Source organism: Callospermophilus lateralis, chromosome 6, assembly GCF_048772815.1.
Source record: "Callospermophilus lateralis isolate mCalLat2 chromosome 6, mCalLat2.hap1, whole genome shotgun sequence".
Classification (NCBI taxonomy): domain Eukaryota; kingdom Metazoa; phylum Chordata; class Mammalia; order Rodentia; family Sciuridae; genus Callospermophilus; species Callospermophilus lateralis.
The window spans coordinates 142361712-142377149 of record NC_135310.1 but is presented as its reverse complement, the minus strand read 5'-3'; the positions used below and the strand labels follow the sequence as shown (position 1 = coordinate 142377149).

The following is a 15438-nucleotide window of genomic DNA, read 5'->3' as shown; positions in this document are numbered from 1 at the left end:
TCCTCCAAGTGCTTCAGAGAAGGGCGGACAGGGCCTGGACCAGCCACGTCCAGGCTGATGGAGCCAGATTCCTACCCTGAGAATCTACTGGGTTAGTTCCCCAGTGGTCAATTCTAGAAAGCAGACGGAACCAGGGGTCGTTACTGGAATACGGGTTTTGCCACACTGACCTGTCTTAAGTCTGGTCTTATCCCTGACCTTTGTGACTCGGGTCAAATGTTAAAAAGGGAAGCTTCCTTCTTCTAAGACAGGAACGAAAACACCTACACTGCAGGTGTGGGTACAGAATAAGTCAGAGGAAAATCATAGAACTTATGTCTGATATGACATAAATGTATCAAGTTGACAGACCTAAGCAACGTATTTTAAGAATATTTTCTTGGATAGAGAAGCAGGCAGTGGTCCCTGGCTGGGGCGGGGTAGGGCTTTGGAAGGATCTGACTGGTTGTATCCTATTTCCTGCCTGGTGGAGAGTTACACAGGTATATTCATCCCACTAAATACTGCACAGATGTTTTAGTACATTTGTGTATTTCACAGAAAAGATCAGAGAAGACATCTCGGGAGAAACCTTGCAAGTGAAGAATCACAGAAACATTTCAAATGTGTTAAGAAATATTAGTTTTATTTAACCAGTTTTCACAGCTGAATATTTATTCTATAAAAACTTTACAGATTGTACAGTTTATATATAGTTCAAACTACTGAACAAAAAGTAGGTCCCACAGATGCAAAAATACTGTACCAATCAATCCAAGTAAAGGCAGATTTACACACTGTACAGTTCTCCGCGTGGTCGGGGCGGGGGTCAGTTCTAAGTATAAACTTCAAAACTGTACAAAAATAAGGTTTTGATTTGATTTCATTCTTCATACATTCAATATGATTGCAAGCCCAGAAGCCTTTCTAGTAACAGGCGTCTGCCGTCAGGAATCAGTCCCCACTCCTGAAAGGAATGCGCGTCCCCGTCCACACAGGGCTCTCTGGGACACTCAACTGCACTCAGGATGTGGTGGAGACATAAAAGCAGAGACCAAGAACATTAAATGTTGAATATAAGGTAGTTCTTTTTTGTTTGGAAAGGAGTTTCTGTATTTAATAGTGTGCCAAAAGAATTTTAACTTATTAAATAAAATATATTCTAAGTGAACCTAAAATTACACTTTATAAACATAAAAATACTTTTTTTTTTTGGTGTAATTCAGTCATATCTGCAGATAGAAAACCAAAAACTGTATATAACAGAGTATTTCTCACCCAGCAACAAGAAGTGCTTATGTAGTTATTTTCCCAAAGGGTCAGAAGAACTATTTAAAACCCACTAAGACTAACTCATAACTTAGATACTCATACTGAGGCTATTCAGTGACTCACTAATACTGTAAAACAAGCTTTCTTGGAGAGAGTGGTTTCTTCATGTTAACTGGGTAAGAACTAGACATAATAAGAAAGAAGAATCAATCGACATTTCAGCATAAATCCTAAGTGCATGTTTATGTCTTTCAGCGGAACTACTTTTCTTTAAAGGTAAGTCTTACTTTTGATTTAGAATTTTCCATCTCTGAGGTATCTGTACCTCTCCCCTTGGAGACGAAGGAACGTCTCAGGTCTTTTGTATCTCTAATTGGGGGAGGGGGAGATGAGGTTGGCTAATACCCCTTTAGATTCTGTGTTCGAGAAGGAAAATTGTAAAAAAATGAGGAAAATAAACATTATTCCAGACTTTCTATCACCCCAAATGAATACAACACAATTCTTTTTTTATACAGTACTAGCCAAAGGAAACAAAAGTTAGAGTGTCCACGAGCAGCCTAGTGCTCCCCATTATACTTTTATACTTGTGAGTATATAAGTATAAAATAATAACGTTTGCACAAAGGAGCTTTGTAGTTATTTATTTGAAAGTTACAGTACTTAAAAACTCCTCGATAATAAATAGCCTGGATGTTCCCAGCCCTGCTTCTAACGTGTGCTACAGGTAAACTTGTTTCAGGCTGTGAGGATGGATCGTGGCAACTGGGAGCCGCCGATGTCCTGCTCAGACCAGTTTCAGTGTTGCTGGCACGCGGCCTGCCGATCAAAACTCATCGATTTTCCTCTGTAAGTACTTTAACATGGAGTCCATGCCCTGGGCCGAGCCCCAGATTTTCTTCAGCACTTCACACTCCCTCTCGTTGGCCTGCTCCAACTCCATCTTCATGTTACAACGCACGAGGGCCTTGGACTCCTCCAGCACCTGCAGCGGGCAGCAGGGGGCAAGTTAGCATGCTGACCTCTGCGGGCACTGGCCCTGCGTCCCCACCTGGGGAGACCGTCAAACCCAAGCCACTACTTGTTACAAGAGCCAGCAGCCCACCTCCAGGGCCCCCACACACGTCAGGACAGCTGGCCTCTGAACCTGTGGGTTCCACATCTGTGGACTCCATCAACACGGCACTGAAAATATTTGGAAAAATCAGTGTCTGTATTGAACATGTACACACCTTTTCTTGTCTCAATAATAAAGATATAAAACACCTACCAAAGTAGTATTTACAGTGCATTAGGCTTTATAGAAGGCAAATACCAAGGTGTTTTTATATAGGGGACTTGAGCACGCAAGGAGTTTGGTACGGGGGGGGGGTGGATGTGGAGGGAGACTCTACTGCACTACTGTCACAGGCAGGTGTGGACTTCTGAACTGGATGTCCCCTCCCTTGATACTTTGAGAACACCTGTTGAACACCTGTTGAGCGCATTTTCTAAACAAAGTTTAATTTTAATTATGAAGGTTGTTCAGATTCTGGGCAAGTTTAGATGAGAGTTATGGCATTTCATCCTACAATGTATTAAATGCAATTTGTTTAAACAAACAAAAAAAATAGGCTCACCAAGTGTGGGGGACACTAAGTGTGATTATATGAAGGGCTTCACCAGCAGGAAAGAACGGTATCAGTGCTGATTGTGGTAGACATTCAGTGGACACCTTAAATTACTATAATTCAAAATGAAGTCTACTCCTTTAATTTGGGGGGATATTCACAGGGGGGCCAGGTGCACAAGTCTGGGGAGACAGCACCCACTGTGGTCTGTCAGTACTGGGCTTGAAGGTGGCTGTGCTGCGGTGTGGGGGACTCAGGATATACTGTCACCTGTGAGCTCTAAAGTAACAGGTGAAAGAATCAACTGGACGTACCACTGGGTTACACGAGGCCAGTTCCTTGATCCGAACCATGACTTCCTGGGTGAAGGTCCCCGGCCAAAACACCTGGGAGACCAAGCCTTTGCCACAAGCCTCCTGTGCAGTCAGCTTCCGCCCACTGAGCAACATTTCATTTGCCTGAAACAAGAAGCGTTGACGGGGTGTGACACTTGGGAGAAGGCAGCAGGGAAGACCCATCCCCAGAACCCACCCCTCAAAATCCAAACTGAGATGGAGGTTGAAAAACGCTGGACTCTGCCGTATCCTCCAGCGGCCACCAAGAATAAACCCCGTGTGAGGGCACCATGAGTGGGGCCTACTGGGAGAGCGGGGTCACCGCAGAGTCCCCAAGACCAATCCTGGGGAAGTGAGCCCTGAGTAAGGCTAGGTGAATCAGAACCCAGGACCTGAGCCAGGACGAGGCCAACGTGGTGGCCTCCTCTCCAGACACAGAGCCAATGTTTTGGTGGCAGTGTGCTGGGGGTTGAAGCTTTGAAGGCCACACTCTCACCTGGATGTTAAAATGTGAAATGATCCAGGCAGGACCCTGTTTAAGAGGGCTACCGTGAGACCCGCTGGACAAAGCTAACATCTGCTTTTGTTTAAAAAAAAACCCACGTGTATAATTGACACTGATTTTGTCCTGGACCCCGGGTCACTTTTCAGGTGCCTGGAGACTGTGTGTGGATCGGCTCACACTGTGAGAGGCAAGAAAGGAAGGGCGCACCTGACGGGCTTTGGAGTGGCCTAACGTGACAGCTGCCTGCCCGTGGCCATCCTGAGATGACCCCTTGCCCGGCTGGGAAGAAGACCTGACCACGAGCAAAGTCATCTCAGGAAGGCCTACAGTCACTGAGTGTGTCCCCCCGTGGCACAGCCAGTGTGTGGCTGCTCTGCCCTTCAGCAGAGGGGCAGAAGAGTCGGGGAGATAGTCTGCCAGGCCCTCAGCATCTCCCAAAGTGCAGCCTGCTCTACGGCCCAGTCTCGGGACAAGGCTGAGTGTGTGGAGTCTGCTCAGTGAACAGCTCCCTAAGGTGACACGACCCCACTGCTGCCTGTGGGGACGGCTTTTCTCAGGGCAGACCCCAGGGCAGCGAGGAAGGAAGCCGGGACGGGCCCTGTGGCAAGCTCGGTGATGCGCCCCAGGGTGACTGACTGTTGCTTTCCTGGATCTTGTCTCAGTGTACAGTGAAGACAACACCACCACTCAGTCCCTTGGTCAAGGAGGACGATGTTCTCCAACAAGACCCACCTGAACCAGAGCCTGAGCTGGGCCCCCCACACCCAGGACCGCCTGGCCGGGAGGATTCTCCTCCATCCCTCCCAGGCTGCCTTCCCCGGTCCCCTTTTCCTGGTTCTCTGGACCTGGGCCCGCCAGTCAGAACTGCCCTCCCCTCCTGCAAGCACACTGCCCCGGGGTCTGTCTTCCTCTGAGCCCACCGGCTCTGCACTGCGCCCGTGGAAAGTCCTTCCCTAACCCTAGCTTTCTCTAGTCGGGACGGCTGGATGTGCCGGACATCCAAGGGCATTTCTGAATTTACCCAAGAGTTTCAACGTTGGGGCGGACCCTGGTGGCTTCACATAGGCAACGGTTCACTTCCTCATTAAAACCACCAAGCAACCATTAAGAAAAAATGGTCCTTGTCAGATGTGCAGGATTAATAGACTCCATCTGCATCAGGGCACCCACTACCCCCCCACCCCATTTTCAGTAGTCGTAAAACGGGAATTTTAAACTTCTACCCAAATAACAGACTTGCAAAGATGTGGTCTCTGGGAAATTCACTAGCTGTGGACTGGACACGAGACCCTGGGAGATGACCCACAGAAACAACTCATGTGGTCAGAACTGTCCAAATGTCTACAAGTCATCGTGTGGGACCCGGACCTGAGGAGGAATGCTGGAGGAAGGTGAAACACAGGCCTCGGCCAAAAGGACACGAAGAGGCACAGGGAGGGCTTGGCGGGGGCGGAGGGTCTGGGTTTCGAGCTACAAGAGCAGCTCTTCTTACAAGTGGCTGCTCTTCTGCCACTTACTCCTGGGGCCGCCGTCTCTAAATGCCCCAGGAGGGCAGCTCTTGTTGGTGAACTCAGGGAAGGACATGGCCATTGACTGGGCACTTCTCCAGCCAAACGCCCTGTGAAGACTCAGTGGTCCATGCTCACAAGCGGGGCCTGTTTGTGGGCCGGGTCCTTCTTTGTGCTCTCCTCAGCCGAGACTCTGCGTCAGTCACAAAGTCCACAACTTCCCCAAGCATGTCGGCTCCTGGGGGTGGGGTGGAGGGTCACAGGCTGGTCTGTGACCTTGCAGAGTGTCTGGAGTTTCGTAGGCACCCCGTGAATGTCTCCTGGGGACAAGGAGGGTGACCCATAGAATGGCCTCCTGAGCTGACTGCCATGGTGTGGCTGCACCTGCGGCTAAGCGTCATCTCCCCAGCGGTGGACGGAAGGCTCCCAGTTTGCTTCATGATCACGTGACCCCTGTGTATCTTCAGTCTTGCCTCAGATACACCCAAAGTTCAAAAAAGGAAGGGCATCATTCCAACAAGAGCTACCCCAATAAGCGCCCCTCAACACCACTTATTTACTGTTTGTAGAGGCTCAAATCTCTGCCTGAAATGCGATGGATCTGCAGGTGTGAAGTGTAGGACCCTCCCTCTTGCTCAGAGCAGCTTCTCTCTGGGCTCTGGAGTCAGTCGGGGATGGTATTAACTTTGGTGTGGGGGCTGCTGTGTGTGTTGGAGGAGGCTGGGCAGCTCTCCTGGCCTCTACCAGCCAGCATCTCCTCAGTTGGGACAACCAAGACAACACTTCCAGACAGACATTGCCCCATGCCCTGGGGTGAGCAAAGTTGCCCCAGGTACATTCTAGGGGAACCAAATGTTATCTATTTGTCAAGACCTGTCCAGTGGGGAAGACAACTGACCCAGATTTGTATACGATTTGGCCAAATTCAAGCCATCTACAAATCCTGCCAAGCAGTGAATACCAAGACCCCCATCGCCAAGCAGCACGTGGCTCAAGGGCTCCACTTCCAAAATGCCTTTGCCCAAAAGGTGCCTGATGTCCAAGTTTGCCTGTTTCCCCCAGATCTGCCCGTGCACCTGCACCTCACAAATATTCTCAGGTCCTACAACAGGAGAGAACAGAATCCTCAGACTTCAATCTCTATAGAGAGACCCAAAATGAGCTTATTCGCATGAGGTTATTGTTGATAAGGATTCTCTACGCCAGGATTATCATGAAACCACCTATCCACAGAGAGAACTCACTCAAAGAAACTGTAGTGATGACTTGAACCTGGAGCCAGGCAGCGGCAGGTAGGTGCAGCCTGGTGATGCGGACAAGACGGACAACACAGGTGACCCAAGCTTTCATGTGGGAAGCATGGAGCCCTCCCTGGGGTGGACAAAAATACGCCCCCAGCCTGGGAAATGCTGGCTGCCCAGCTGCTGGGAGAAGGTCAGCAGGCAACTGAGAGCTTCCAGATGGCCTCACCCGTGGACTGGCCCTTCCTGGGGCTGCTATTGTAGCCAAGTGTGGAGTAACCATGAGGCCATGTAGGCTCCAGGGCTTCGGGGGCTGGACAAGGCTTTGCCAGGGCTGCACCCAGCTTTGCCCTCTGCCCAACCCTGCTTCCTCCTGCCCTTCCACCGACGATGACACCAAACTCACCAAATCCCACTTGCAAACTCCACCTCGGCTTCCAGAGAAGTGAACTTGTGGCAGGTGGGAATAGAATGAACGCGGGGGGAGGGACTCGGGGGCTGGATGGCTTCCTATTGGCTGGCAAGGAGGCCCACTGCTGGGCAGGCAGAGTACAGATGGTGCCCACACAGGGACCTTCAACGTTCCCGCCTAAGGTAGGTCTGTTAGGGAACCACAGAACGTGGCATGGGGCCTCTGGGTGGATGCCTTCAAGCCCTGAACTTCAGACTCCTCTGACCCTATGTGTCCACAGAATGGTCCAACTGTCCCCACTAACAGCACACTGCCCTGCTTGAAGGCAATGTGGGTTCACTCTCAAGACAATACTGAGACCTGTCCCATCCTCCACAAACTGAGACCCCTAAGACCTGTCCCATCCTCTCTCAGGTGTCAGGCCTGTAACTTGTCTCCTCCCTGAGAGTAATCGTAGGGCCAGCCACAAGGTACCCGTGGGGGCAGTGGAAGACTTGTGGGTCTCATTCTGAGGGCATATGGCCCAGGGCCTGACAGGAGGGGTCAATGGGGTGACCTCACTCCTGGATGGTTCTGAATGGGGACTCACTCTGAGCAGAGCAGGAGGGCCAGGGCAGCTGTGGCTGACAGTGGAGGGGGTGGGATTGGACATCACGTGGAAGAGCCAGGGGGAGGACCACAGGATAGTTCTCCACGACCTGGAGCAAGGCGGAGCTAGCCTCAGAAGGGAAGGATGTGCCTGCTGTGCTGGCTGGGACTTGTTGGAGTGTGTGGCCACGGGGCACCAAACAAACACATGTCAGAAACGTCCACCAGAAGCTGAGTCACACCAGACCCACAGGTGTGAGGCCAGGCAGGGCCAGTGGCAGGCGCAGGCTCCCACGTTTGCTGCACAGGAGTCCTGCCTTAGCCCATACCTGTGGCCACCGGGGGACTCCCTGTGACTGTGCGTAGTCAGTGTGTGGGTATGCAAGCCCAAAGGGGAACATCAACTTGACTGATGCCGTACAGGGCTGTGGACATAAAGAACTGCGATGGGCGGAAACGCTACCAAGTGGGGGTGCACCTGGGCACCCGTCTGGAGCAGCAGCAGGAGATCCACAGCAGGGGTGGTGGCCTGGGTGGCTGGCTGGGCTGTTGTCCTGACTGCAGCCATCCCCGTGAGGACCCGACAGCCCTGTGAACTGAGCGAGGGATGGTTTCCACAGCATGGACCCTGAATGCCAAGGTGATTTCAGCTACTGCTGCCTCCAAGTCAGCCTGCACAGCACTGTTCTTAGAAGCGCACCCAGTTGGCACCTGGTGGTGCCAATGGGAATGTCCCACCCCTGCCCCCAGTGCTGCCTGGTAATAGCAGGCCCTGAGGTCTGAGGCTTAGGGAGGGTCTAGTCCACCAGCAGAGGGTGCCACAGAGCACTATGCCCGAACAGAAGACCCTCCTAGTGGTGAGGGACTTACCGGAGGGGGCCAGGACCACAGGGCTGTCTGGCTGAGCCACACACAGCATCTACAGAAGCTGTGGCCTGATGGAGGGTCCGCGGACCAGGAGCAGGCAGAGCACCAAGGTGGCAGTGTGTTCCCTGGGCACAGGACTGTTTTCTGACTCGTGGTGCATACAGCGCACCAACACCTGCTACAGGTCGTGTCCCCAGCTGGAAGGATGCACGGCCCGGGCAAAGGTGAAACAGGACACTCTAGGTCCTGCTCTGCCCAGTGGTACCACTCTGGCTTGAGCAGTGCAAGGTGACAGGCCTGGGCCCGTTAGGAATGGTACCAGCAGAATGTGGTAAGGGCACATCTAGCTGAGAAGCAGGATGGCCAAGACCCGAGTGGCAGCGTTTAATTCAAATTAAATAATCTAGTACTACACCATAAATCTGTTCTGAGGAGGAGATTCCTTCTCCTCGCGGGGGTTTTCAGGGGGTGGGGTGGGGTGGGGGAGTATTCTACTTTGGAACACATTTAGGCCTATGGAAACATTATCAAAACGTGCAGGAGTTCCCATTAGCTGGCCCAGGCCTCCCTACATGAACAGGTACCTACCTGTCGGGAGGAGCAAACCCAGGGCGTCACCACTGACATCACACGACTCACCTGCACCACTCTGGCCAGTTTCCCCACTCAAACCCTTTTTCTGACCTGGGATCCCAGGACTGCTTTGAGCTGTCACATCCCCTGTCCTCCTGGGTACAACGGTCCAGAAGGCTCAGTGTCTCTACTGCAGACTGCCCCGCGGCCCGGGTCTGTCGGGTTTTCCTGGTGACCAGACTGAGCAGTGCACTTTGGCAGGAGTGCTGTGATGGAAGCTGTGCATCGCAGGTGTCACGCCTGGTGCCCTGAGGTCCACAGGCCTGGCTGGTGGGTTCCGACCACCAGTCTCTCCTCTGAAAAGCTCTTCTTCTCACAGCCCATAACGAGAGGGTGCAAATGTCCTTTTCCTCCCTCAGGCTCCCACTCACTCAGTTGGATAATCCTGGACAGTTATGACCGTCTGACCTCGTCCTCCAGGACTGCCCTGGGAAGAGGGGGATCCCGGCAGCAGTGGGCTGGACTGTGTTGGATGGAGATGTGCCACTGTGACCCCCAAAGGGAGGTCTTGCCTCTGCTGCGGGCGATGCCACCAGCCGGCAGCCACTGGCCTCTGTGGGGACTCCCTCAGCTGCAGAGCCACCCTGTCCAGACCACATGGGCTCCAGAGCCCCCGGGTATGGCAGAGCTGCAGTCCCATGTCCTCCCTGTCTCTCAACAGGTGCCCACTGGTCGCCTCCAACTTGTCAGCTTCTGGGGAGGCACACCAGTGGCACTGCCCCTGCCCTAATTCAAGGACCAAGGAAGGAGGTACGTGTGTCACTGTGTTTCTGTGCAAGGAATCAAAACCTAGCAAACACACGCTATGGTGGGTTTGTTCACACAGTTAAAAAATCAAACTAAGATCACGTGGGAAACCCCCTCTTTTATCCTTTGCAACTATGCTCGCCCATTGCTTTCCTGACAAGTGCAAGGTTTTGGGTTTTTAGGTAAAGAAGTTTTCAATTGTAAACTCTGTTGTCTGGCTTACACCTGGGGAATTATCAGTGTTGGTTATGCAAAGTTGAAGGCTTCTGTATGAATGGGGTCCTTCTCTAGAGAAGGATGCAAAATAGCATCATAATGTCCCATGAACCAAAATCTCCATTACAAGTGTATTTGATGGATAGTTCCCACAGAATGACACACTGTATTTTGAGAAAAACAACAACCACACTAAATTTCTTCAGGACATTTTCTAGAATGATCTTTTTTTTTTTTTTTTTTTTTAAAGGTACTCACAGATGCTCCTCCCATAATCTTGGGAAACATAACGGTAGAACAGCCATCTGGACTCTGTCCGAAGGTAGTATAGGGTGTTTGAAACCAAGCCTTTTCGTTAGCCCAAACCACATCACAAAGAGGCAATATGGATGCTCCTAGTCCAATGGCAGGGCCATTTACTGCTACAATAATAGGCTTCTTAAACTGAATGAAAGTATTCACGAAGTTTCTAAAATGAAAAATAAATGGGGAATTACTCAAAACATTGCATATTTGAGCAGATGAAAAAAAATCTATTATGGAACTCAGTTTTTACCAAGATGTAAACTCTGTGGAAATCATTATAAGCTGAGATTTGTTGAAGGCCCTCTCCCAGAAGTTTCGAACTGCGGATTTATTTACTGCGTGTCCTAAAGGCTTAACAAGAGCCAGGACACAACCCAGGGGGCAGCTCCTTAGTCAACTGGGAACAACAGATTCGTCCTGAACTTGGACTGAACTAGACTGAGTGAGTGACCTGGGGTGTGTGGAAGCAGGATGGCTCAGACACCAGACCAGAAAACAAGAACCACAGGTCCAGCAGGCACACGGCCACACCCCCTGCTGACCCTTTAGCAGACTCCACTTGGCAGCAACTCAAGGAGAGCAAGACCAGGAGTGGGATGGCGGCCGCAGAGCTGGCAGATTTTATTAGAGAGTCGACACTGCTTCAGGATCTGGATGGAAAAGTAAGCTGCTTTTCAATTTGGGGAAACGGAGTCAGACCATATTGGGAATGAGCACGTTCCTCCCAATCCCAGAGGCTATGCTGAGAAGTTGTTTCTTATTATGACTTAACACAGTGGAGAAAAGGGTAAACACACACCAAAACGAATTCAAGATAATCCCTTTAAGGCAGTTCAAGTTCTAGATTGGAAATGCACAATAAAGAGAGCTTTCACACTGGATGGATTCTAAACCTGAACCCTTGTTAGAACTGAAAATAGCCATCTGATGCGCTCTATAATTCAGCAATTTAAAAAGCTGGAGCAATCTGTTCAGATTTCTGAAAATCATACTCGGCATGCACGAACAGCTCCCACCCCCAATACTGGCAGGATGAGTGGTATTTTTTTGGAGGGGGCAGGATGGGGAGGCGAGGAGGGTGGGCATGTGCAGGAGTACGTGTGGAGACCAAGGCAAGGAGTGGTTACAGAGCCAAGGAGCTTGTTAAGCTCTAGTCACTGCAAGACCCCCAAGGTTTGTGGGATCTTTGCATTGAGCAAGAATCCATTCATTCAAATGAATGAGCTTGCTAAGACTTGCTAAGTGAGAAGACCTGAGGCATTGTTACCAAGATCACATGGGGTCTACTGATACAAAGAGGGTCAGGAAACCTCTTAGCCAGGCTCTTGAAATTAGCCTGGAGAGTCTACAAGAAGCTACTTCAATTGTGCTGCTGTTTGAGGCTTTTGGGTCAATGACACGAGATGGAAAGACATTTCTACCCTCAGTTACTGGTGCCCCTTGGAAAGAGCTGCTGACTTGCCCCCATGATATGGAGCAGATGCTCCCAAAATATGTCTCCTTCAATGCCTGGAGCAGCTCCATATACAGGCTCAGGTGGAGTATAACATGCCCCAGTGCTGACATTTGGGAACCACCAGGATTGGCAGTGACATGAAAAGGACCATAAAACCAGGGTGATAATAAAATGATTCCGTAGAGAAACGGTAAGAGGAACTAATTACTTCAAAAACTCGGCTTCTAAGGAGATGAAGAAAAATCAGAACTGGGATTTTAGCAACCTGCTGAATTTTTTGCAACTGAAATTTTATTTTGATTTTTGCCTGCAATAACAAATTCAACTGAAACCGAAGGCTCTTTTTAGGAGGGGACTGAATTCACCAGCACACTCTAGAGCAAAGATTTTCTCTTCTCGGAGGAAACTGGCCACTTTGATATGTGAGCTCCACAATGCCAGAAAAAAACATGGTCTGCACAGAAAATTGTGTTGTCAACAAAACCCTTCTAGAAATGCTGTGTCTAACAGAAACTTCTCAGGGCTGCTGAGAACTCAGCCTGGTGACCACAACTCCCCAGGGGTAGGGAGGGGGGACGGCCCTCAGGCCTGGACAGGAACTCAGCAGCCTGCATCAAAGGAGAACAACGTTGTGCTGAGTGTAAAGCAAGTACATTCAAAACTAAAGACAAAACACACAAGTGTGTGAAATGCAACATGTAACTGAGTTAAAGGCTATGCTGGGGACGGAAGGGAAGGAAAAGAGATCAAGCACACTTACCAATGTATAAACATCAAAAAGCTAGATATTCACCTAAGGGAAGAGACCAGGAATCGTTTGGGGAAAAGAGGCCAAGAGGGTTTCAATGGCTAGTCCCTGCTATTTCTCAGCTGAGCTGTTCATAAAGTTCCTGAAACTGGAAGGACTGAATGGGAAGAGGTCAAGGTCGGTGCTCTGCCCCTCCTTTGTCCCCTCTCCCGTCCTCTAATCTGGGGACAGAGCCCCTCCCCTTGGGCTCCCTCCTTGGTGGGGCAAGACACCTAGCTCCTGGAGAGAGGAAGCTCCTTCCTTACCCACCAGTAGCTTCCTGAAAGGAAGCTACTGTTCCTGCCGACTTCAAAAGCCGAATGACATAAATCTGTGTTTATCACTAAAGAGCTGGACACTTTATGACAATGAGTCTGCAAACTGGTTGTCACCACAATTCCAATAATGGAATTAGCTACCTGGCAATCTAATGTTTAGTCCAATCTTCTTCTTTTGGCATTGCTATGATGAGGTCCTTTCAAAGTTTTAAGAAATTTGAGATAAGACACATAGAAACAACAACGATATATATATATATATATATATTATTATTATTATATATATATACACACACACACACGCACACACACATATACACACATATACGTATGTATATATACACAGTAAGAGTTTATGTGTATAAGCCAATTTTGCACATATAAAAATTAATTTAAATGCAAATGAGCAAGAGAAAGGTTAAGTGAATGTGGTGTAACTAATTGTTTTTCTGATCCTGCCAGAGTATATTAAGAAAAATTGGCACGGTCAAAAATGTATTCACTTAGAGTAAAACCAAGCGGGTTTCCTGGAAGTAGGATTTGGCTTTCGCAGAACACCAATTCAGTTTTGTGGGGAGCAAGGAGAGCAGAAAGGAGTGGGGGCGGTTGGGAGCAGAAATGGGAGTGGGGGGCTCATGAAATTCAACACTGAAAGTCATCTAGGAGTCCAAGAAACGAGATCTCTAAATCTGTCTGGACCTGTCTTTTCTTTGTTGTACAAGCCCCAAGGTCACAAGCTGTGGCCTCTGCCAAGGGCAATGCCACACTGGAGGGAGCAGTGGGCTGAATGGCAGAGACTCAGTGGCACTCAGGGCAGCGCCACATGGGAGAGTGTCCCTGTGGCTCCAAAGGCACTGGAGGACAAACCTCATTTTCTCACTGCAGCAGAGCCACCCAAAAGCACAGTACTAAGGGTGAATTCAGTGTGATCTCGCAGAAAATAGCCATCATGGGAGGCACAAGGAGTCTTTAATTCATGCAATTCACCCTGGCGGGGTGTGCTGGTAGTGAGGGTTCTGGGGCTCTGTCGGGAGAATCGTGCACATCAATCAAGAAGTTTAATTCAAATTAAATAATCTAGTACTACACCATAAATCTGAAATCATTTAGGAGACCAGAAATAATACTTACATTATAAAATTTCAAGCTATTTCTGAAAACAAACAAAAAACTATCATGATAGCCTGAAGATGGCAAAGTACAAAAGATTAAGGAACAAATAACCTCCTAAATGCAGGTGTATACGTATATTGGTCAGAAAATTATTAACTATATCATGAAAGGCCAAGATAATACCCCGTAACTAGGAGGCCTGGGATTCCAGGAATCTCTGGTGGGCTGAGTGGGTAGTGCCCATGAAAAGCCCCTTGGGGATCTGTTACAGAGAGATACCCAGACCCACAAAAACTGAATGGTTTAGGGGACCAGAAAGCCCACTGCCACAAAGGAGTGCTCAGAGCCTCAGCCTGTCAAAGCTCAGTAATTATAAAAATCTTAGCTTCAACTCTGTGAGTATCTGGAGCTTTGGAAGAGATCCAATCCACTTTATTGCCCTTCTGCAAGTCTGCATCTCTTATCCTTTTATAAATTAAAAAGGCAAAACCCCTTAGGGGGTCACATAGGGATATATCCTTTTAGGCTAGAGATACGAGCCTCCCTGGTTGGTGACTGGTCTCATTCATTTCATATAATTCACCTCTGAAAAATTAGATACTTTCAATTACACACATTGCTTAGTATTATAAACGAGAGGATGTGCTTACAGCAGAATTGGTGATTCTAGGGGGAGTTTTTCGTACTGTTATGATACAGTAGTGAAAAATCCAACCATAGAGGAAGTAGAAATAGCTCAAAGTCCTACAGTTAGAAAGGAGAAAATCGAGCTGCAAAAAGCAGCACATGGTGTAATCCATTTATTTAACAGAACTACAACAAATCTGCATTATGTGTGTGTATATAAAAAACACAATTAAAAATGCTGAAATCAAGAAAACGACTGTACATCATGGTAACTATAGTTAACAACACTGTACTGTATGCCTGAAAACTGCAAGAAAGTAGATTTCATGCTCTCACCACAAAAATGGGTACATGAGACAATGCAGACACATAACAAAACATTATGCTGTAAAAAAGAATGAAATTATGGCATCAGTGACTAAATGGAAATGGAGAATATCATGCTAAATGAAATTAGCCAAATTCAGAAACTTAAAAGATTGAATGTTTTCTCTCATATGTGGATGCTAAAGTAAAATAATGAAAAGGAAGAGAGAAGGATGATATAAAGGACCAAATATAAATTAATACGCAAGCAAAATAAAGTCCTGTGGAGTAGAGGAAGGAGAATCGGAGAGGGGAGGGAAAAGGGAGAGAAGGGGGGCTCTTGAACTTCAATTGATTTCTATGCATGTACGAATTTGTTAGAAGGAACCCAATTACTATGTATAACTATAAAGCTCTAATAAAAAATTCATTAAAAAAGCGAACATAAAAAAAAAAACACCCACTATGCTGTACACCATAAGTATTTGCCATCTTTACTTGTCAATTAAAAAAAAATAAATCCTACGAAATAAAAAAGAAATTGTTTAGTGGAAGACATACAAGTGAAGAGTGGGGCGGAGTGAGAAAGGGGAGTCTTCCTCTCTCCTGTGATCCAGTCTCTGTGCAGCTGGAACAAGCCGCAGCGAGCGGG

General features: G+C 48.5%; 1 protein-coding gene across 2 annotated transcripts in view; it reads right to left on the bottom strand.

The window, feature by feature from the left end:
* Positions 1-604: 604 nt before the first annotated feature.
* The window catches only part of Cdyl (chromodomain Y like), a 219803-nt gene continuing 204969 nt past the window's right edge, over positions 605-15438 (bottom strand). For both annotated transcript variants that reach the window (XM_076859150.1, XM_076859149.1), the window contains exons 5-7: positions 10172-10382; positions 3176-3319; positions 605-2236 (exon numbers count right to left, since the gene is read on the bottom strand). In XM_076859150.1, the coding sequence (XP_076715265.1) occupies positions 2078-2236; positions 3176-3319; positions 10172-10382 (514 nt within the window). In that variant the 3' untranslated portion in view covers positions 605-2077. The remainder of the gene's footprint in view (positions 2237-3175; positions 3320-10171; positions 10383-15438) is intronic.